Source organism: Globicephala melas, chromosome 9 (assembly GCF_963455315.2).
Source record: "Globicephala melas chromosome 9, mGloMel1.2, whole genome shotgun sequence".
NCBI lineage: Eukaryota > Metazoa > Chordata > Mammalia > Artiodactyla > Delphinidae > Globicephala > Globicephala melas.
Genome location: NC_083322.1, coordinates 71,193,165 through 71,218,436, shown reverse-complemented (window position 1 = coordinate 71,218,436; position 25,272 = coordinate 71,193,165). Strand labels below are relative to the sequence as shown.

Below are 25,272 nucleotides of genomic sequence, written 5' to 3'. Positions count from 1 at the left end.
GTATTGCTTTTGCACCATAGTAGTCAAAAAAATCATTGAAGTCGAACCACGGTAAATCAGGGACCATCTGTATACACAAAATGTTTAATGTTTAACTGGGATGGCCAACAGAGATAAAGCAGGTAATAAACTAAGCAAAACTGTCATTTCGTAATCATTTCCTGAAACATCTTGATCAAAATTTGTTGAGGGCTTATCAAACTCTTTCCAAAAGCCTCCATGTAGGTCACTGAATAATTATAAAACATCTATAGGCCTGGAACCCAAAAGAATCAAGTTTGAATTTAATGTCCTTTAATCCTCAGTTGGGTTTTTAAAAAATGTTTCTCTCTTCTTTCAAATCTAGGAATGAAAATAATAGTTCCTTCCAGTGAAATGAACTGTTTTAAACCATATCGTACTTTACAAGTTTACTGCATTTACTATTTATATTTGCTGTGGAACCAAATATCCACAAAAACCTTTTTTTTTTAATAATATGGATGTTTCAAAATAAGCAGAGAAAGCAATTTCACTTATTTCTGTTCTATAATTAATTATACTTATAAACAAAAAGTAGATTCAATCATGATAACTTAGATTTTAACATTTTTCTCTGATTATGTCACCATGATTAGAACCTTGTAAGATAAACAAATTATTGTGGTACAAACAGAAATGTTTATCTTGGGATTTTGTGATAAAATTGAAGAGAAAGTATTTTTAAATAGTTGCTATATGCATGCCTATTAAACATTTTAATAAATTCTCTAATATTTTAATAGAGAATCTCAACCCAGTTTCAACCCAATCCTGTGTATTGGTTCTTTTAATTTTTCTACAGTTTCTTTTGTGATGTGATTGTTGAAAAATTCATTCCCTTAGATAAAATCATAAAGAATTTTAGTCCAAGAAAAGTGTCTCTTAGAGTCTCATGATAGCTTCTGACATTTATTTTATTAAATTTTAATTTTAAATTTCTACCATATTTCCCTTCATTAAATGTCCTAATGTATGTTTGATGTAGAACTAGATTCTCACTAGGTGAGGTATTTATTCCGCTTATGTATGCATTTAAAAGGAAAAAATAAGTCATGAGAAACATTCAACAACTGCAAATCAACTATAAAATTTATCCAAATGCTTAATGCATTAAGTTAAACAAGAGTTAGAAAGAATGTTACTGCTTGTCAAAACAAAAATTAATCCTCCCACTTACTTTTTCCTTAGCCACTGTTGAAATTCCAATTCTTTTTTTATTCTTCAGTCTTCTCTGAGAGAAGTTTAGTAAAAACCAAATAGGTAATCATAATCAAAGATCTCATTCTCATTACGTCTTTCAGGAACATTAATTTTGTTTCTTTTCTGCCTGAGTTATCACAATGCAAATTGGAGAGTGAAGAGTAAACACAAGCAAGAGAAAAGAAAACTAATTAAAGGACAAAAGAGCAAGGGAGAACCTAGACACAAATGGGTTAAAAAAAAAGAAGAAGAAGAAGAAAGCAAAAAGAAGACTACAAGATGATATTGCTTTAATAGTATCTGGGAGTACTCACCGGAAGGCTAGGAAAAAGAAAAGGAATTGTGCTTACCTGTTAGAAATAAGCGGTTTATGGGAGCTGTCCAATGTACTAACTTAACCATCATAGTCTCAACTTACCTTGTTAATAGGAATTGATGTCCTAGGTATTTCTCCCTTGAACCAAGGCATCTCTGTACTCATCTTTTTAGGCTATTTCTTTTAACACATCTTTAAAATGATTTTCTACTATGTTGTTCTGCCCCACCATGTCTTCTTAAAAATCCCTACACAGAATAATTAAATAAATATAGCTACTGGCAAAAAAAAAAAAAAGGAAGAAGAAGGAAAAATGAACCCTTCTTTGTTAGATATATATATATATATAATATGAAATCAGTAAAATTTTATTTTCGCTATCCAAATTTTAAGTCTTTTTTCATCTCAAAAAAAAAAAAGATAACCAAAATCTCTCTTAAATAAAATGCAGTAAAGTATAGTTTCCACTCTTAAATCCTGTAGGCTGGTAATGAGGGAAACAAACCAGATAGAAGTGTCAGGGTTATTCTTTGTTCACGAATACTGATCAGCAATTTAAAATTTGAAAGACTTCTCAACAGAGGGTGAGCTGATCGACCAATTGGTTTATCAAAGGGTGAATCGCAGTTTTGAAAAGAGACTGAAGTTGTTTTATTTGGGGGGGAGAGTTTACTTTGCCTCCCATGCTGGGATTATACAGTAAAGCACACTGGGTGGAAATATTCTGAGCTTCCCTTTTTCGTTTTATTGTCATAACTTTTGCCCTCTAAGTAAAATCATTTACCTGGGTGGGAGATAGGGTTAGGAAAGGAAAGTCAAGTACCTCAATTGTTAGACTGATTACAGCAAAACAGATTTTAGAAGTCAGGGTTGGTAAAGCGAAAGGAGAGCTGTTTACAACCCAGTGGAAAGAGAAAGCCGGTTCCAACAGCGACTCTGGGGAATGCACTCTCGGCCCCCCTACCGTGCTTACTTAAGCTAATGGAAGATCTTGCCTTTCAGTAGCCGCTGCACTGGGATACCAGACAAACAGCTCCCCTCGACCCCTGGCAGACAGGGCCCCTCTTCAGGACATCATTAAAAGCACATGCAGTTGTTTCACACCCACTGGCAGCCTAGGGTGGCAAGATTCAGAACTCCTACTCTGAAGCCAAGGAGAAGCCAGAGCGGTGGAAAACATCCTTGCTTTGAAAATCCAAAGCTAAATTAAAGAACTACGTGAGATAAGGAGCCTGAAGAATATTAGTTGGCTGCGGGGGTGTGGAGAGACACAAAAAGCACAGCAGGTAAGGGCTGGGAGTTGTTGCCAAGAAGGAACTGTCCCAGGTGGCACAGCAAAAAGGATCGCAGAATTGGAGGCCTGTCCCTTTGAGTCTTCCATGCGTGCTCAAGCTTGTCTTCTTCCATCAGTTTCGAGAGGAGCGACGTTGTCAGAGCCTTCCCTGTCGGTGCAACTAATCCTGTTATCAGCTTGGTTATAAATATTAATGTCCCCTGGTCCTTCGGTGATGGTGACCCATCAGATTCAGGGCTATTAGGAAGCCCATCACCAGCCTCGCCCCTCCCTTCGAGAAACCGATGCGACGCAGGGCCAAGCCGACGCGATGGCAGCCTATCCCGAGAGCTGCGTGGACGCCACCGTGCTGGACTTCGTCGCAGACCTGTCCCTAGCCTCCCCGGGGCACCCTCTTCTCTGCGACTTCGCACCCGGGGTCCCCTATGGAGACCACCAGGACCTTGTGCTCCGAGAGGAAGGACCCAGGAGTCTGGCGCGTTTTGAGGACGATCCAGAAGAAGAGGAGGGTGAAGTAGAAGAGGGGGGAAACGAGGAGGAAGAGGAGCACGGGAGAGGCGCCTCCCTGCTGGGCCGCCCCAAGAGGAAAAGAGTGATCACGTACGCCCAGCGCCAAGCCGCCAACATCCGAGAGAGGAAGCGGATGTTCAACCTCAACGAGGCCTTCGACCAGCTGCGGAGGAAGGTACCCACTTTTGCTTACGAGAAGAGGCTGTCTCGGATCGAGACCCTACGCCTGGCCATCGTCTACATTTCCTTCATGACCGAGCTCTTGGAGAGCTTCGAGAAGGAAACCGGCTGAGCCAGTGTGGGATGAAAGTGTCTGCCCCCTCCTCGCCTGGGCGCGCGCGGGTTTGGGGTGTTTCGGGACTCGGCAGTGGGTGTGGCTGAAAGGCCAGGAGGGACGCTCCAAGACAGAACGTCTGGCCTTCGGGAGCTTGGTTCTGGATTATAAAATTCCCACAGCCCTCGAGAAGCGTGGAAGCCGTAGAGTTAATATATACGCGATCGCTCTCAGCGGAGTGTGGGGCAGGAGCGGGCGGGGCAAGTTAGGACTGGTTAAGAAAGAGTTGGGGCAGTCGAGGCCCACGCCCCAAAGCAGCTTGTGTCAGGCGGGTGGGACGTTAATCCTCTCCGAAAAGGAAGATTTCGGGGGCTTCTATGGAGTCCCATATCTCCCTCCTTCTTACGTGTGTGTGTGTGTGTGTGTGTGTGTGTGTGTGTGTGTTTTAATGTAAATATAAAAGAGGCATTCCTACTTTTTTTTTTTTTTTTTTTTTTTTTAAGCCTCAAGAATCGGTGCTCAGCCATCCCAGGCAGGCACTCCGCTCCGGCCGTGCTCTTAGGGAGGCCTTGGACCAGAAACCCGCGAGGAGTGCGGTACTGGGTCTTCTGAGAGGCCAAGGGGCTGCGGATCTCTCCTCCGGTCCTCTTAGGCTTGTCGACAGGCAGAATGAAGGAGATGAGAAAGGAAGGGGAGTCGAAGGGACGGGCGACCTCTAAAAGGGAACATTATCCCCCCCCCTTCCTTCCCTCCCCCTCCCTTTCCCTCCCCTTAGGCTCAGAACAGCAACCCTGTTATGGACGCTTGAACCCAGAGGTGACTGCTCCGGCCCACGAGCTGGAGGTGCACCTGGGTTTACAGGGTGTCTTGGGCGCCCCGAGCCTTTACCGCCCGCGGGTGCTTTCCCCTGTCGCCTACAGGGGGGAAAAGGGCTGGGTCCTCCCAGGGGCAGCGACACCTGAGTGCGCACTTTCAAATTTTTAGCTGAAGGTAGGGAAAGATAGCTATTATTCTATTCGCATCTAGGGACAGGAGAGACAAAACGTCAGAGGAGGAGTTGCATTCTTCCACTTTGCCAAAATGTGTGCGATGGAGATGAGGTTGAAGCAGGACCATGCTGAGGGGCTCCCTCGAGTTTGGACGGTCTGCCATTCCACAGTTCTTCCTTCTGGGCAACCTGCTAACACCTGAACTGGGGTTCTTCAGACAGGAGTAGGTAAGTGAGGAGAGGAAGCGGAACGAATAATGCCCATCTAACTGTAAAGTCCGTAATCCTAAAAATAAATCCTGTTATTCCAACACTTTATTTTGCTCTCACTTCTCACATCCTTGCGCGGAGGCACACAGAAACACACAAATCTCCCTATCATACTTTTAGAAATATAATTCATCTTATTAAGAAGTAATATATACTCATCGCAAAAAGTTTGGAAAATAAAAGTTTAAAAAAGAAATAAAATTTAAATCACTCCTCATTACCTCACAGTTAGCATTTTTATCTATTTCCTTCCAGTCTTTTTTTATACAGAAATAAATTCAGTGTGTTTAACAAATTTGGGATAGTTTTGGAATTTATCTTTTTCCACTCAGCCTTATAGAATGAGCACTTTTCCCTTTAAATATTATTCAAACGTAATTCTAATCATTGTATTTTATTGTTATATCCGTGTATCACAACCTAACTCCAATCCTTTACAAGTGGATAGCTAAGATATTTTCTTATTTAAAAAAATAAATGATGATGCAAGAGCATTCTTATAAATGTCTTCTCTGCCTTTGATAATTTCCGGATATTAGGTAACTAGAAGTGAAATTTTTTCATCAAGTGAACATTTAAGTGTGTGGCTACAAATGGCCAGATTGCCTTCCAAGCAGATCTGCCAGTTCACACTCCCTCCCACCAGAATTACAGCGATTTTCTTGTCTCTCATACACCTTCATTTAAAACTTTTCCTAGTTCTCCTATCTATAGGAACTGAATTAGCTCTGAAATGACTACCCTCGCAAAGATGATTTCTTATTTTGAGTATCTTTTCACCAGGAGTGTTTCCACCTCTACCATAAGAACATCAGGATAAACAGGTAAAAGAAAAAAAGGTAACCAACTAAACCAAACAACAACAAAACCAGGGAGTGTATTTTTTTCTTTAATTCTCTAGCACCTTTACTAAAATAAACTGAAGTTTGGACAATGACCTCTGTATCAGTTTTATAAAATAAAATTACTCATTTTCTCCTCTTTTTCTAGACAACTTTTTGACTGCTCAGACTAGCATATGTGTATTTTTAAAGACACATTTAAAATTACTCATTTTAATGTGTCAAAGAAAAATAACTATTTCTCAACTCATCATCAAACAGTATTCTGCTCCCCAACTTCTTCTGTAGTGCAAGTGGCTCCATCAATCCCTCATGTTTATCCAGTTATTTATTCATTCAATTAAAAAGGTGTGTTGACGTTTTACATATAGGGTGAATGGGTTCAAAATTGAAAGAGCTTATAGAAGCTCCCTTCCTTCTCCCACTTAAAGTTCTCCTGAGAATTAAACATCATTTTTTTAAATCTGCAAGTGATGAATAAGTTTTTCTAAAAAGATTCAACTTTAGGAATCATTAATATTTTGTTGAAAGAGCCAATTTTGAAAATAAGAAATTTTTAAAAACTGCATAGACAAAGGACCTCAAAATCATCGGGTCCTGAAGAGTAAATACAACCATCCATCATCCTTAATGCTCTCCCTCATATTCTGAACCATTCTGTTATATTCTTAGTAATCTCATGGTATCCTACAGTGAATACTTCTTATTCAGTATAGTAAATAATACCCAAAGAAGCTCTAAATAAAAAAGTTTTTCCCATTACTATTAGAATTATGTCCATGATTCTTAAAACTGTTACAGCTCATAAATGCTTCGTTCTTTGTTTTTTTATATGCTTAGAAGCTGCTCTAAAATGTAAAGTCTCTTAAGATTTCTTCTTAATCATTGTACTAACTGAGTAATTTGAAACCAAATAAGGATCAGAAATACAGAGAAATGGGGACTTCCCTGGCAGTCCAGTGGTTAAAACTCCACACTCCCAGTGCAGGGGGCATGGGTTCGATCCCTGGTCAGGGAACTAAGATCCCGCATGCTGCACGGAGTGGCAAAAAAAAAAAAAAAATACAGAAAAAAATGGATTGACTTATTCCTTATACCAAATCATCCATAGAGATAAAGCAAAATTATCTGCATTTCGAACATGAATCTAAACACCTCGATGTCTTGACACTCAACTTTTCTAAGCAACGTGATAATTTTAGTTTTCCCATGTTAGATCCATAAATTCAGTGCTCTCTTTAATACAAGTGATTTTAGTATTTAATACATCCTATGTTAAAATTGTCTTATTCTTTATTACCTCCTAAACCAACATTGATAGAAATATTAGCAGACATAGTTTTTTCAATACCTTCCAACAGTTAAAAAAATCCTAAGGGTATCAATTACTTCTGGAAAATTGTAATAATTGGTTTTTGAAATCTTAAAGTAATTTGGACGTTTGGAATGTAAATACCATTTTAGACATTGCTTGGAGGCTATTTATTTATACACTCTTTACTGACTGAAAACTGCCTTTTGGTCTCAAACTAAGTTCCCCATAACTATCAGGTTACTATTAGTATTCAGATATGTAAACCAAAAAAAAAGATCTAAATGAAATCATATTTGAAAGATAATCAGGCTTTCCAAGGAAAGTAAAAATAATCAAAAGCCTTTGCCATCAACAGGCAGCCATTCAGGCTGATCATCTTTTACAGTTACCCAATGTGAAAACAGATTTTGGCAAAATTAGCACTGGAAACTGAACCAAATTTCATGCTATTATGCATAATTCCTGCATGAACATAAATTAAGACCCTGGGATTTGTGTTTATTATTGCATTTGTCAGCATTTCCATTATAAAAACACTATTGTGAAAGGTTTATAACAGCTTCAAAAATTTGAAATGAAACTTGATAAAGCACAGTTTAGCATAACTTTTTTTTGTAATTATAAATCTTCAAAGAAAATTTCAAAGTTAATGAAGACACTTAGGTATACTTTACGTGTGAGGTTCCCAAATGTACCTGCAACTTTAAAAACCAAGAGATTCTATTTAATACAAAATATAAATTAGATTATTTTTATTTAGATTTATTTTTATCAAAAATAGCTGGCAGATTAATATTGAACTTTAAGTACTAACTCTACTTATTGGGTGATATTACTTGATTAAATTATAGTTTAAATGTGTTAGAAAAGTGTTGGTATATATCTATATCTTGGCCCAAGTTCAGTCAAAGTTTCCTGAACTTTCCCAACATTTTGGGTGAAGTTAGTCCCAGTTTCTGGTCAGCGCCCTCTCTTCCTGTGAATGCCTGACTAAAAAAGGTTACGAAACAAGAGTCAGCAGTTCTGACCATTTTGTTTTGACTTTGGGGTTTCTTTGAATCCAAAGCTTAAAACCAAACCTGGCGAAGGAAGAGAAGGAAAGGAAAGAAGCAATGCAAACTGACAGGAATAAAATACCAGGAAGATGGAAAAACTTCTTCAAGTGTCTATAAACCAAAGCCTATAAATTTCCACAATGTTCTCTGTGATACCAAATTTTAGTTCTGTGCCTAAAACACATTCTGTAAGGACGTGTAAGGAAATGCAAAGAATAGCATGAATGTATTTTTAAACATTCTTTACAGCTAATATTTGGTAGAATTCCACTCAGTTTTGCAGAAGGCAAAGAACATTTAATATTCAGTGAAGTCAAGAGTTTGACAAATATGCTGCGAATTATCATAATAAAATGTCATAATTATCATAATAAAATGTTTACTTAGCACATTATTGTTTTCAAAGCACCCTTCGCATACTTTCTTTCATTTGATCCTCTGAATGGATTTCAACAAGATCTAGAGTCTCTCAAGTAAATTGAGGCATCAGTTTACCATCTTAAAAATTCATTCACCTATGGAAATCAGCATGCTACTGAGATTCCTATAAAGGACCAGTGGTCACATGTAAGCAACACATTTCTTTGAAAGATATTGCCTTCAAGATCAAAAGCACCTTAACACACTCTGTGGATGATAAATTATACAAAAGGCTGGTACACTCTGGCTCCCTCAAAGGCCACATTTTACAACCTTCTATTTAAGGCTCTGTGAAGGAGATTTCCACCTGCAACCAGCAAACGTAGATGATCTCAAAGCAGATGTTATGGACAGCTTTTTATGATTTCCAGTCTTCAAAAAGGAGGAAAATATCTATGAGAATATGGAAATAGAACAAACAGTTGGCGAACAGTAGAAGACAACAATGTCATGTAAACATACGTGAATGAATGAATGATGAATGTGATTACACAATTATTTTACTGCAGATAATTTTGTAACTTCTTCAAAACTTCACAGGCTGTATTTGTTACTGGTCAGATCTTAAACTGATTGACTGTATTTAGTCCTAGAGTTTAGTAAAATGTTGGCTACATTTAATCCCATAGTTTAGTGAAATGTTGGAGAAACTAGAAATGGTCTAAAGGAGAACAAGAGAATAATTGGATTATTAGGTCTGGATGAAGTAATATCTATAATAAGTAGTAATGTCTATAATTACTGTATTGCGTACTTACATGACAGCACATGTTGATAACTATTGAAGTTCACAATAATTTTAGGCTATAGACATGATTATTACTCTGTTAGTGATGAAATCACTTTGGAATAAAGAAGTTAAATAACTTTCCCAAAGTTAATCAGCTCATAAATAGTGAAGCGAAGATTTACACACAGTCAAGGATTTCAGAGACCAAACTCTCAGGGTCTGAGTTTATTTCTGAACGATTGTATGATTGTTGTATTTAAGTAGAAATAGTGTGGTAAAAAATAGTAAATGTTCATCTTTACTGATGATCAGAAATGTAGGCATGGGCATATCATGCGGAGGGATTTAATCGCTGCAGTGGAATGGGGAAGGTGGACTACTGATGGAAATTTTTGAAGAGTCTCTGAACTAATCTTCTATGGATATTTTAAAGCCACGACTTTCCTCAGGTGGCTTCAGTGCAATCCTGCCAGAAGAGAAGAGAAAAAACTCTTTTGATGAACATAAACACAAGCTTTGGAATGTGACAGAGGTGGGTTTGAATCACAAGTACATAGAATAATTCTGTGAAAGCTAGTACAACTTACTTAACCTTGTTGACCCTCGGTTTCTTCATCTTTAAAGATAATAACACTCGTCTCATAGGGCTTTTATGAGATTTGACTGAAATATGTATACAGACTAAATGGTGCAGGGTGAGCACTCAGTAAATGGTAACTACTATTAAAATACACATCATCATCACTATAATTATTATTATATCCCTTCCAGTTCTATGGCAATGAAAACTCAAAGAATAAGACATCAACTTCACCACCAATGGTAATACATGAAAGCATAAAATATATAAAGAGCAGGGCTCATTGTATAATGCTTTAAAATAAGCTGAAAAAAATGAAATGAATTTTTTTATTGTCCCAAATTTCTTATTCCTGGAATATTTAAGTGTCAGCATTTAGTCCTAGTCTATGTATCCTTCTAAGTGGAGCAATAAACCCTCAATATACCTCCAAAACTTCCTAATTTAATCTGCTACTGTAAGAGAACATATATTAAAAAGGAAGTGACTTTAAATCTGAAAAAAATGAACTAAATTCATTCAAAGGAGTTCTATTTTGTCAGCAGCCCAGACATTATATTAAATATATGCTTTCCAAATCAGTGTGGATTTATTCAAATCAGCTGATTCCTGATGGAATAGTTCTGTATCTTAATTGCAATAGTGGTTACACTAATACACATGTGATACAATGAAATAGAACTGTATCATTTCATACCAATGTCAATTTCCTGGTTTTGATATTGTACTGTAGTTATATACAATATAACTAATGGAGGAAACTGAGTGAAGGGTACACAGAACCTCTGTGCACCATCTTTGTAATGGCCTGTGAGTCTATAAGTACATATTTCAAAATAAAAAGTGAAAAAATAGATAATTATTTTGACATTACTTTGAACCTATAAAGCACCTTATAAATGTAAATTATCATTAATTTCAGGGAGACATTCACATACACTTGATACACATAATGCTCTACAATTTTTCTTTAAGTATTCCATAAAGTGAAACCAAGGTTGTGCATGCTACTGTGTGGGTCCTGGAATAAAAATCAGTACTGTACCCCTAAAGGTCATAGTCAAGAACTGAGTATCTGATTCTATGTCCCTTGGTCCATGTTGACATTCTTGGCCAGATTACATTCTCAGGTATGGATTTATAGTAGTGAGGAGCTTCACATCCTAATTGTCATCCTAATTGTGCTACTTACTAACTTAGATAACTCACTTAAAATTCCTGGGCTTTAATACTTTGATTTGTAAAGTGGAAATAATTAACACATTATTAAAAGTATCATAAGAGATCATGTAAAGTGCTTAGTACAGTGCCTCATGCAAAATAAATATTTAGCCAATATTGTAATTGTTGCTTATGCCCTTTCAATGTTGAATGTGTATGCAGAGCAAAATGACAATTCAGCCTTTTAAGAAGGACTCATGAGAACACATATAAAAGCAATATTAAATAGTTGTCCTGTCTCTCCTAAATGAATCAAAGTCTTTCAGACTTAGTCTTTTAGCATGGTATTTTGTGCCCAACTTGTTGCCCTAATAAAGTGTTTTTGTTTAGTTTTGTTTTAAAACCATAAAAATTTAAGGGTAAGGCTTCTGGTCCATGACATGCATAATTATAATCTTTGGTCTGCCAGGAAGGTCACTGTAAATCCTACATTCCTAAAATAATCTCTGAATTTTGCATAAAAAGCTTTCATATGAAAAAGCGATAGCTCAATTGGTAAATCCTCTAGTAATTTTTTTTTCTGAGCAAATTCATCTTGAAAGGCTGCTGTATTTGTGAAAGTAATTGAGAAGTAGGACTGCCTCACGTACTAAGCATTTATGCATGCCTGATGATGGCTGATGTGAAATCTGAAAACCTGGGACTCACTCAGCCTAGTCAACTGGAATGAGGTAGCATGGCCATGCTTTGTGTTAGGTTTTCTGAGGGACATAGGAGTCCTTGTGCACCCAGGAAGGTTAAGTGGCTGCCACCTGCAACAGAGAGGAGTCAGGAAGAAAAGAGAAAAGACCCCTATTTGGAGCAGCAGAGGGGGACGTCGGGTTCCAAAATGCATCCTTGGACATCCTGTGTTACTTCTGCCATTTACAGTCTTTGAAAATTTGGCACCTGGACTTATCTTCTATATTCACACGGTTCCTTTTCACTCTAACACTAGTGGATTTATATAAAATCTCTGAAAAGCTTTGGCCTAGATTTACTTGCAATTTAAACATCAGTTTTTGAAAAGATAAAGTTGGCCTTAACTTGCACATAATTTCTCAACATTTAAAAATAGGTAACTTTTTTTTATATCTACTATTTTATATGAAAAATTTGCCTCCTTGCATAGAAAGTTAAAAGGATAATTATTAAATATCTTGTTCCTTTTAAATGCTTTGATTCAACTTCAAGAGTCTTATTTGAAGGGCCCTCTGAACTTTACTAAAACTTTTCCAACTTGGGAACCATACCCAGTTTCAAATATTCTCACCATGGGTTCATATTTTTGACCAGAAAAAATGTGGAGACTGTAGTTAACAAGCATTTGACAAGTAGTGGTTTTGTTAATTGTAGATCTTATTGAACATGCCACACCATTTCTTTCATCACTATTCATTTGCCTAATCTCACTGAAGCCCATTAAAATTAGAGCAGATGAGCTCAGTTAAAATATATATATTGGGTGCCACTTTGTTTCAAGATGACACAACTACAAATTAAACTTTAGTGTACTATATTTCATCAAATTCAATCAACTACTTCTACAGTTAACATGAAGCAGGCTGAAAAATGCCCAGAACTCAAAGCATTACACAACAAAACGCAATAAAAATCTTCCCAAATTACATCCACATGAAAATATATACCATACCTCAGGGACCTTACCCTGGACGGCCTCAAAGTTTCTACTTCTTTACCTATAACCCCTCTCTCCATTGTATGATTCACATACGTATGAACATGCATACATACAAAATTACTTCCATCAGAATACCTTCACATGTATATTAGAATGCATGGTATATATGTAAAAATTTTTTACTCCCAGATCAAACCTCTAAAAAGTTTTTATTTTTCTTTCTTTTCCTCCATACGCTGGTAGCTTTGCTCTTTTTTTACTAACTGGCATCTCTTTCTTGAATACTTCGTATGTTGTAATATTAATGATTGTTTAATGTTTCCATCACTTGTCACTAAAACAGGTATTTAAGTGAGTATCAGTGTCTTTGCATATATTGAAAACAAACCCAAGAATTACTCCAGGTTTTGACTGAGCATTGGCCCCACATAAGAATATCAGGCCTGAATATAATTACCAAGACCAGCTGCCAGCCAATTGTAGAAAACAAAGTGTCTGGAATTGCCATTCAGCAAACCTACTGAACATTCATTGATTAGATGAGGGTCATTGACTCAATGAGAAAAACAGAATTTTCCCTGGAAGCAGAGCTACTTCCTCTTGGAGTGATTCAAGAGTATCTGAAGTTCAGGTAATTTACCATATCAAGAAAGGAGTTAGAAAGGATTCAAGAATGCTCTCTGAACCTTGGCTCCTTGGTTAGGAAGATCTAAGCCATATTTTACAACATTAGGACATTTTGTGGATTCTTATGGCTTGCTTGCAGAAATTTCACTGGTAGGAATTTACCCTAAGGAAATAATCAAAATTATGTACAAAGATTAGACTACCAAATATGCACCTCAGTATTGTTTTTGATGTCAAAATATAGAAAACAGCCTAGATGTCTAAAAATGTGAGTACTTATTTTAAATTGTTGCAGTCATTGAAAGGATGATGTACAAAATAGTTTGTGCCATAGAAAGATTATTAACATAAATAAGTAGAAAAGTATTTTATAAAGTAATATGCGAGACATGATTTCATTTCTGTTTCATATGGGAATGTGTGTAAATATATAAGTTGTATGTAGCATACTTTTATCTATAAATATAAATGTTCTTTTTATACATGCTGTAAAAGAACTGGTCATTTTTTTATTGTTTGTATTTTTCCAGTTTTCTATCATCCTTTTGTAGACAGAAAAACAACAAAATTATTTTAAAACAAGTATGAATACAAAAAACTAAAAAGCTTCTTTACAGCAAAAGAAACAATCAACAAAATGAAAAGGCAATCCATGGAATGGGAGAAAATATTTGCAAACTATCTGTCTGTAAAGGGTTAATATCCAAACTATATAAGGAACTCATACAACTCATTAGCAAAAACACAAATAATCCAATTTAAAAATGGGCAAAAGACCTGAATAGATATTTTTCCAAGAAGACACACGGATGGCCAACAGGTACATGAAAAGGTGGTTAACATCACTAATCATCAGGGAAATGCAAATCAAAACCATAATGAGTTATCACCTCCCACCTGTTAAATGGCAAGTGTTGACAAGGATGTGGAGAAAAGGGAACCCTCATGCACTGTTGGTAGAAATGTAAATTGGTGCGGCCACTATGGAAGACAGTATGAAGTTTCCTCCAAAAAATAGAAATCAAACTACAATATGATCCAGTAATCCCACTTCTGGGTATATATCTGAAGGAAACGAAATCATTATCTGGAACGGATACTTGCATCCCCCATGTTCATTGCAGCATTATTCACAATAGCCAAGACATGGAAACAAACAAATTTCCATCAACAGATGAATGGTTGAAGAAGATGTGAATGGAATGTTATTCAGCCATAAAAGAGAAGGAAATCCTGCCTTTTGCAACAAGGTGGATGGACTTTGAGGGCATCATGCTAAGTGAAATAAGTCAGACAGAGAAAGGCAAATGTATGTTCTCACTTATACGTGTAATCTATAAAAAAGCCAAACTCATAGAAATAGGGTGGAATGGTGGTTGCCAGGGGTTGTGGGGTGGAGGAAATGGGGAAATGTTGGTCAAAGGGTACAAATTTCCATTTATAAGATGGGTAAGTTCTGAGGATCGAATATACAGCATGGTGACTATAGTTTAAAATACTGTATTATATATTAGAAAAGTTGCTAAGAGAGTACATCTTAACTTATCACCACAAAGAATGAAAAAAGAGAAAAATAATAAAATTATTTTGAATTAAAAATAGCCACACAACAATACAATTTGTAAGTTTTACTCTTAGTTGAAGGGCAGGATGCTGTTACTTATGTGAGGATGCTTGCCTTTTTAAGCTTAAAACATTTAGACTAGGTATTTTACATGCTTAGGAGTGATATTCTGTAATACTTTTCTTTAGATACTAGAGAACAAAACATTACTAGCATATTAGAGGTCCCCTCTCATGATTCCTTCCAGTTATTGCCCTTCTCTTCCTGCAGGAATACCCAGATCCTGATTTCAAACAACCTCAATTTGCTTCCCCATTTTTGTTTTCTTTTATATAAATGAAATCATTGGGTTTGGAGAAATGATCTTCATTTATAAGTCTTTCTTCAATAAAACAAGTATTCCCACAGTCGCCCCAAAATAGAAGTTTAAGTTAATTAAATACAAAGTTAAAAGTTAAAAGTACTTAGCAAATATGACTTTAATTTCATTGACACTGAAATGGGAAATTCAGTTAAAATGCTGAGGTGTTCCTTCTTTTAAACACAGTTGAATTCACCTGTAATTACACACACACACACACACACACACACACACACACACAAAGAGACACATCCAACTAAAATAGCTACGGTAAACTATATTAATGCTAAGACATTATTGATTAGTCAGGAATACACTTCAAATATCTAATGCAATTGCTGGCTTTTAAACAATTAGTATCATAGCTTTGCTCCTATTTAGCCCATGGGAACACAATGTGTGTACGTTTGTATGCATGAGTGTGCATGTGATCGTGTGAGTAAAGGTATATGGAGATTGTGTAATATTTAATATTTATTTTTTTAAAGTGTACATTATAACCTGATAAATGTGATCCATAAAAGCTTTATATGATCATATTTGCATGTTATACACATATTCATTTTCACATACTTTTTATCCTCATTGTTTGAAATCTCTACCGTACATCTAAAGAAAAAAATTATACTTCTAACATAAATAATTTCAAAATATTTAAAACCTGCACTGCTTTTAATAACTTTTATTGTTTTTAACATGTGACATTTTATCCCCATTAGCAATAACAGATGTCTAACGCATTAAAAAGGAAAATCCTGCACGCATGTTGAAATAGAGGACTTTACTGAAAGGAAAGCATGTGCTTTGATTTATATTAGTCAAAATTTAGATACTGTACTTGGTGCTATTTCAGGAAATGAAAAGGTGAGGAAACAGTTATATACCAGTAAACCAGAGAAAAAGTCTCCATAGAAACCAAAACAGTTTTGGTGGGAGCCACTTAGGCTAAATTAATACCTAGAATATGATCGTATTAGCCCCTAGAGAGCTAATTCGAACAAAACAAAACCTATCCGTTGATTCGTGCATGTTACATAGTATTTACAATTTTTCTTTGTTCTCATTTAATTGTCAAAAATTAATCAGTCATCGAGACTGAAAATCTGGGTGAATTCTAAAGAGAAAAGACCACCCAAAACAACAGTGTTTACTTACTCTTTTCCAACTCCGTTATCTTCACTACTAGTCAAAAGGAACACAAAGAGCAAATTGAAAAATAATGAGCAATAAGTCCAATTTGATTTGTTTGCCTGGTTTTTGGCCTCACCTTTCATAGGCACCTTCTTTCCTGTGGACTGCTCAGCTGAGTTATTGAACACACTCCCAGTGCTAAGTGAGGAAACGCACACAAAGACAGCTGAGACAGGAGTGAGTTAATTGAACAACTACTATGCACTAGCTGTTTACATAAGCTATGTCATCCAATCCTTACAAAATACTACAGTGACTATTTATATATCCACTTTACGAATAAGGAAACAAATTAGTTTAAATATCTTGTCCAAGCTTACACTTAACAATGGAGCCAAATATTGACCCAGTTGCCTCCTTCTCTAGAGGTAACAGTGACAAATGTTGCTATAATGTAACTCCATGCCCATGTCAATTAGCGGAAGGCTTGCATATTCTCCTTGCAAAGGCAGCCCAGCCTTGTTTGGGTGTTCAGCTCAGTAAGGCACTTTTTAAAGCATAAACTGAAGGGCTCCTTTAAGAGTTTCTGTTAGTTCCTATGGTTTCAATTTATACCATCTTTAAAATAAAATAGCTGTTGCTACTGGGATGATTTCTATTTCATGCCATCTGTATATGTTCCACTCGTGTCATTTTCTGTATTATTATTGCTTTATGTTCATAGCGTGTGAAAGAAATAATTCCTTGCATCTGAATTGGGCTATTTTTCTAAATGCTTCAGAAATACACGTGTGTGTGTGTGTGTGTGTGTGTGTGTGTGTGAGTGTGTGACGTACATATATAGCTTCCTACTGCCTGATACTATAATAAAAGGGCTACCACCTCAAGACTGCATAATCTTTGGTATTTCCTTCAGGTGCTGCATTTCATTAGAGTCTCTGTTTCATAATTAATCATAATGTATTCTGTCAGCTAAAGACCCTATATATGATATTTATCATATTTATGGTGCTTGGAGTAGCAAAACAAAGTGGGGAGGCAAGAAAAATATATGACTATTAGATAAATCTATCCTGTGTTTTGGCCAGGTCCATCCCACTAGTCAAATTGGATATAACTATCCTTGTGCTACTGGTTAGAGTTACTTTCAGGGTTTTTTCTCCTTTTATTCACTTTATTTTCCTGCTCTTTGACAAAATTAAAATTAAATTGAGATGAACTTCTAAATGTGAAACTTTAACATTAAAGCAGAGAAAATTTGTTTCTAAAGATGTTTATTTCATCATCTCAACAAAAGAAAAAACACAACTTCTGGATTGAAAACTAAGGCTGGTTCTTGTCTACATGCAATACTAGTATAATAAATAATTTGCTAAAGTTATAATGTCACAGCCACGGAACCCAAAACAACGTCAAAAGCAGCACCGAGGTCAGAGATTCTGAGTCTGAGCTTCAAAAGGACAGTGTAGACAAACTCCAAGGAAACATCTTTTAAGAGGAGAGAGTACTACTCACACTAACCTTAACTATGAATCTGAGGGTAGCTGGAAACTTTTCATGGAAGCTTACCATAAATTTATTACCAAACGGATCAAGTGACAAAAGTGAATACAATTCTCAGAGTTATGGCATTTAATTCAGAAATAGAGGTTCTCTTGAAATAAAATTCCAACCATTGGGAGAATTTCCAAGTCAGAAGATATGATTTATAACATTTTCTTCATCAGCTTAAAGTATAATGCCATTATTATGTCTCTGATTTTGTGGATGTTCTTTAGAGTACACTTCACTCTTTCATAAATCTAATGTTTTTCCTTCATACTCTGATTTTCTACGATTTAGTTATAGTTGCTTTTTAACATTCCTATATCATTAGTAATTGGCTTCCAATGTATTATACTGTATTACAGTTGTACTAGTTGCTCATTTATCATTCATGTTGCAAGGATAAGTGGCTTCATATAACAAAATAATAATAATAATCTAAAATCATTACAGATCTCTCCTGCTTCCCTTCTCCTCTCTTTCCTTCCCCCCAGACCTTTCGTGCTGTCACTGTCTGTTGGATTTACTGACTGCATTTTATATGCTAGCATATAAAATTAAAAGTTTATTTTCTTTTTAACATTCTTCTGTAAAAATGCATGCAAATTATATGTTTTCTACAGAAATTATAGAGAAAGAAAACATGAAGATATATTTTATTACAGTTTAGTGAAGTTATTGGGCTACATAAATATCTCCTTTGGGAGAAAGGGGTTGACAAAATGATCAAGAAGGTGAACAGTTTCCTGACTCCCCTTCCCCAAGTCAAATGTTGATGGTCATTCTTATGTGTAGCCCTAAACTAAACACGCACATAAATGTCATAGTGAGGAGAGGGTGAAAAGTAGTGATAATGTAGGCTCAGTTTACATTTAAATTGGGTTGGATCCAATTGAGTTTTCTTTCTCTGAATCCAGTTCTTGTGCTAACTTTCATTACCAATTCAACAAAAATCTATCAAATATTTATTGGATGCTTACTATGGACTTGGCTCTGTTCTCAACACAATTTTATAGTTTGGTTAAGATATCTTGCCTAATAAATAGCTCATAGTAGAATGAGGGACATGCACTCAACCAACTCGTGCAGATATTGGATGTGGGAGCATTAGAAATAATAGCTATTGGGATGGAATGGAAGAAATATAGTTAATATATTGCAAGTTCTGTGTTATTTTGTACGTAAATGGCCCTAAGTTGAGGCTGCTGGGAAAAACAGCATTGGCAGGCTGGGTAAAATAGCTGTATACCTAGCGTGCAGACTATGACTACGTCTAGGTCTAAAGGAGGAAATTCTAAGCTCGGAGCCAGACTGAAGCCAAGGATCATGACTGTTTGGGTCACTGCTTCATAAAGGACCTAGTTATCTAACAACATCCATTCTCCCCTTCTTCCTTTAACAGTAGATCCCACGAAGACATGGCTATCCAGCTAATGACTACATTTCAGTTTCACTTGTAGTTAGTTGTGGCTATGTGACTAAGATCTGGGAATGGAATATGAGCAGAAGTCACACATAATTTCTAGATAGGTCCCTAAAAAGAGGGACATGTCTTCCCCTTGCTTTTCTTCCTTTCCCCTGGCTGGAATGCAAAATGGAAGTGAGACCTGGAGTAGCTATTTGGCCCATGAAATGGAAGGTCACATTTTGAGGATAGTAAAGTAAGAAGTTAAATCTCCAATTTGGCTGAGCCACTGAACCACACCTGTAACATCTAACCAAAATTTTCATAAAACAAACTGCCTTGTTGAATCCACTATATCTTTATTATAGTGCCATATCCCATTTAATATATCTCTTCCTCCCAGGTGCCTTGGGACAGTTCCTGACACATAATAAGGTCTCATTAATATTGTGGACCACAAAGGGACAGAATGACTTCAGATTACACAAAAGGTTTTTAAGCCTAAGTCCAGAGTAGATAGGCAGGGGCCAAATTGAAATTGTTCTGAGCATGTTAGGCTGATATGAGTGCTACACGCTATGCCTTCTCCGCACTCCAGTTTAAAATATACCTCAATTCCACATACTCTAGCCTCATCTTACAAGGTACAATTCCAATGTTTCAGAGGGTAAAGACAGTCTAACTATACAAAATGAAAGAGAAAGTGAAATGTGATAGAATAAAAATCAGCTGTCTACATTATGAAACACAGCTCAAAGTTATTTTCATTCTATGACAGTATAAACAGTATAAATTTGAATGCAATAAAAGTTTTCAAAAAAACATAGGTTAAATATATCTAATCTAAAATCAAATTTTTAAATTATAAGAAATTTAGCATATTTTTAGTCCATCTGCTGCTGTGACTTTCTCTTTGACAATATAGGGCTAATAGTACTAACGTACGAAAGTTGGTAATTATTAATTGCTATACCCTTGCCTCCAAGTAACTAGGGATAACAAAGCTTTCAAGTTAAGAAAAAGTCTTCCACTTAAGATTTTGTTGGGCTCAATGGTTTTCTCAAGAAAATATCACTTCACTGGTAAACTGCATTACCACATTTTACTACCAAATTTCAGGGAGCACAACCTCAAAATCACTTCTTAATAACTTTCAATATCTCAGCTAAGACAGACAGTATTTACTGAAGTATATGCATCATTCAAGATCTCAAATATCTGTAAGAAGATTAAACCACACAATCAGAAAAACATAAGCCTTTGCAAAAAGTTACTTTTAGTAAATGACTTTTGCCACCATAATATCATAAAACCTATATGAAATGACATTTTTTAAAAAAGAACAGCCCTGTGAAATTTATTGGGTTTAATGTACAGATGTTGTCAAGGATATTGTCCTTTATGATACCCAATACTTCCTTCTCCAATGAACCTAAGTGGAAGAAACTTTTTTCAGGTCACAGTACCAGGAATAGTTGGACTTCTGGACTGTGTGTGTGTGTGTGTGTGTGTGTGTGTGTGCATGTGTGTGTGTGTGTGTGTTTCCTCATGGACCCTGTGGATCTACAATCGTTTGTGATACCTGTTTACATTGTACACTAGTCTTAGAGCCAAGTGTCTAATCCGCCATTAAAAAATACATAGGACAGAAAGATAATCAGCTTCCGAGAGTCCCAGGACTCTTAAATATAAGCTATAAATCCTAAAAAAACAATGCATAGGACAGATATACATTCTTCTGCTAACTTAACTAAGTTTTACTTTATATACCCTGTGTTTTTATTCTTTTTAATTAATTTATCTTACTTATTTTTGATATATGTCTTCTTGCTGGCTTTTTAAAATTTATGTCATCTACCTCAAATATTTTTCTAGAATTAAGTGTATATTTATAAATACATAATATTTTATATGATGTTTTCCTTTAAAAATTTTTTTGTTTAGTTTGCACTCACTCTTGTTGCCTTTTTTCTAATAACTGATTAGGCTTAAATTGCTGTGTTTCCTTATATCATTGTTCACCACAGTTCTTGTGTCATTCTCAGTAAGCTAAGAATATACTTGACCTTTTGTTGTTGTTAAGAAGACAAAATGGTATTTTCTGAGTGCTTCCATCCTTGTTCTTACGTGTAAATGTGACTTTGGCTGCGTATGTGAACTTCTTGGACTACAACATACTTTTGGCATGTGTTCGTATGGAGAAGATCTAAGTAGTCCAATTTTCACTCCTTTATAAGTAATCCATGTGCTCTATCTGGATGCCTATAGGATGGTTTCTGTATCTTCCATATTCAAAATTTTTCTAAGAATATTTATGGGTATGAATCTGTTTTTATTCACTTTGCCTGGAATACAATTTGCCATTCCAGTCTATGAACTCTGTTAATTTGTTTTCCTCTCTGGAGAATTATTTTCTTCATGTTTTTTTATTATTGATTATTGTGTCTTCTCAATTTGTCCTAGTATCTTCCTAGGAGAATGAATTATCTCTAATTTCACAAATATTATACCCTTCCCATCAATCCCTAAACCCCTTCTCTGATTTATTTTTTCTCCAACACAGTGATCACCATCTTTTTTTCCCCTTCGGCTTTAGTTCTCATCTCTTCCTCTCACACTGTTACTCCCATAGCGATCTCCTTCAGTTACATACCTTAAAAGGCTGTCTATATGCTGATATATTCCAAATTTTATCTCCATCACAGACCTCTCTCACAAACTCCAGACTTGCATGTCCAACTGCCTACCCAACAGTTCCACTTGGATGTCTAACAGACATCTCAAATTCAATATGTCTGAAATTGAACTCTATATCCTCCCTGAAATGTGCCCCACCACGACCTTCTCCATCTCAGTGGTTGCCAACTCCCCCTTTATTTTTCTCAAATAAAAAGCCTTAGAGTCATTCTTGATTTCTTTCCTACACACCTTATATCTTATCTTTAGTAAATCCTGTTGGCTCTACCTTCAAAATATATCTAGAATATAACCGCTCATTTTCCACTTTAAACTCCACTGCCGTCACCCCAGGTTAGGTTACAGTCGGCTCTCGTTTCCTTACTGGTCTCTCTTTCCCCAAAGAAAGTCCATATGCCACTGACCTTGGCACATTACTGGGTCAGCACTATTCCCGCTACACAGAGATGTTGTCAAGTGAATACTTTTGAGTTCTGACACTTCTGGTGGAGTGATATCTTCATATGATAACCAGAATGGACCACTCCTTAAATGGTTGTGCCATCCTATGGAATCAAGAAAAGGACAGGGTTGACATTTCAGCAAAGAACTCACAACCCTTCCTATTCTAATTGCCACAGCCTCAGATTGGGCACTGTCCTTAGTACTTCCTCCCAACTATTTTATTACACATACCTCTGGCTCTTTGAAATTATATAGCTGTAAGGCATTCCTTGTTTTCCAGCTCAGGGTCAACTGCTTCAGCTTCTTAAAGAAAATAAAATGAGAATTTACAGATAATGTTTGCTTTATTATAGTTTTTTTCCCTCCTCACTAATATTTGTGCATGTCCCTCTGGTGCTCCTATACAAAATAAAATATTGTCCTAACTATTAGCTACAGCATTTGGGTGAGCAAGACCAGATATGTTTACTGAATAATTTCAGAATCAAGTTAGTAGTAATACTTGATTGAATATTTGTGGGAGGAAACAGTCTCCAAATTAATATTTTCAACTGTTTTAAATCTCTGATCTTTGAGTAATAGATATTACTCTATTTCACTGTCGTTTGAGTTTATTGACTAAAATATACGTTCAGGGTAACACTGAGGTAAATTGAGGAATATTTGACCTATGATAGTACTTGTAATTTTTATACTTTTTTAAAAGAATAACAATCAATAAACAATTATTTATAAAGTACTCATTTTGTACATTAAGGAGCCCATCAGGAATATGAGGAGAGCTTAGTTTCTTATGGAAATTAGGCTACTTGGGAAGAAAATACTATACAAATGAAACACACTCCCATATGAGCCACTCAACACCAAACTGTGGTACAGATAGTCTCAATGCTATGGACTCTGGAAATGCCATCTCTGTTGGAGTTCTGAATGCACCACACCCAAACCAACTTCCTACTATTGCCTGAATGCCCAGTCTGTCAGTCTTGGTGGGAGACTGTACTCCTCATGATCACCTGGGTGGAGGAGAGGGTGGGCTGAGGAAAACAGAGGGATTAATGATGGTTCCTAGATTTTTAGGCTAAACAATTAGAAAAATTACTGAAATGTACCGATTTGCAGGGGTGTAAGGAATAAGTTATTTGAGAGTGACGAATCAGTTTAAGATGTCTGTGAGAAACCCACATTGTAGCATCAAGTGGAGAACTGAATATGAGAGTCTCTAGCTCAGGCAAGATGCCACCCAGTACTGAAACTGAAGGGGTCATACACCTCCTCGTAGCATTTCTTGGCAGCTGGTGCATAGATAAATTATTGAACCTCCTCCAATTAGTGTCCCTACCCTGAACTTTGAGTCTTTAGGAGTGAGACAAGAATAAAGGAACAGTTGCTCTTCAAACAGAAATGGATCATCAATTCATTTCTTCATTTACCCTTTAAACCATTCCTTTTGTACTTAGAATTGAGTGCAAATGCTTCATCTCAGTCTGGAAGGTACTGAATAACTTAGTCCTCATTTAAAATAATAGTATAAAACACATATCAAGTGCCAGGCACCATTTAAAATTGTTAGGAGTGATGGCTTTATTTTATCATCACAACAACCTAATGATGTGCATCTCCCTTTCACAAGAAACGAAGAAGGGTAAGTAACATATCTAAAGTATACAGGTGGTGAGAAGTTGAGCCATATTTGAGCCTAGGCTGACTGGCTCCAGAATCTGGGCCATCATTCACTACACTGTTCTCTTTGGCCACTCTATCTTGCCAGAAAAGGAAGAAGTGCTCTGGACTTACAAAACTTCTTTTAGCCCTAGTAGTCTGTGATTTTATTCAAGTGATTGAAGCCATTTCTCCAGTTCAGCAATTGTTACATTTTAAGAATTTTATAATATTAAATTAAAATCATCAACGAATTTAATTTAATCTAGGGAAATTACCTAGATTCCTATTTTTATTCTGCTTTCATTCTATGAAATTACTCGATTATTTCTAATAATATGATCCTCTGCCATACCTATTAACTCACAGAAATGACAAAAACTAAAGCATACTTGTGATTTCAGCTTCTGTCATTGATGTATTCACATATAAAATCCAGTAGTCATTCTGTTTTACCAAAATTTGCCATGAAATTCTCTCTCTCCCATTTAAAATGTGTTAAACAAGGTACTGTAATGTAAAATATTTTAATGAATTTCTGTAAATTATCTGAATCACTATAATGAAAATAATTTTCATATAAGAATCAATATAATGAAAATATAGCGAATAAATGTTACATAAACTAGAAGTACAGTTTATTTTTCCTAATAATTATATCAGACTGTAGCCTATTTTGGAGAAAGGTCCAGTTAGAAAATAAATAAAATTAATTTGCTCTTCAGATAGTCCAAGCCTGCTGATATCTTCAGTATTAACATCTTTGTCTTTCTATTTAGTGTATTTTTAACAAATGTTTCTCCTCAGTCCAAACACTAGTCTGTGAAATTACAATTGCCATTAAGGGTGCTTATGACCATTACTGGATATTTTTGTTTTCTCAGTCACTACATATACTTCATGTTCCTTGGAAATGTTTCTACTCTTGAACACAACTACATCTAAATAGGCCAATTATATGTAGTTAAAACAAATAGATCATGGATTATTGTTTGCTCTTAACGCATATCTGATAGTGAAATAGAAGAGTTCAAGGCCCTAAAACCTTTGATAGACACACTTCAAGGTCCTAAGACCTTGACAGAAATTGAGATGATGAGTCAAGGCCATTGGGCTCCGGTTTCCTCATTATCTCATTGTGCTCCATCTATCTAGAGTTGAGTCTGAAAGACAGAACTG

At 36.0% G+C, this 25,272-nt stretch overlaps 1 protein-coding gene across 1 annotated transcript; it reads left to right on the top strand.

The window, feature by feature from the left end:
• The first annotated feature begins 3,141 nt into the window (after positions 1-3,141).
• On the top strand, positions 3,142-3,633 carry FERD3L (Fer3 like bHLH transcription factor). The gene has a single exon (XM_030856950.2). It carries the CDS (start codon positions 3,142-3,144, stop codon positions 3,631-3,633), a length of 492 nt encoding a protein of 163 aa, XP_030712810.1.
• The last annotated feature ends 21,639 nt before the right edge of the window (positions 3,634-25,272 follow it).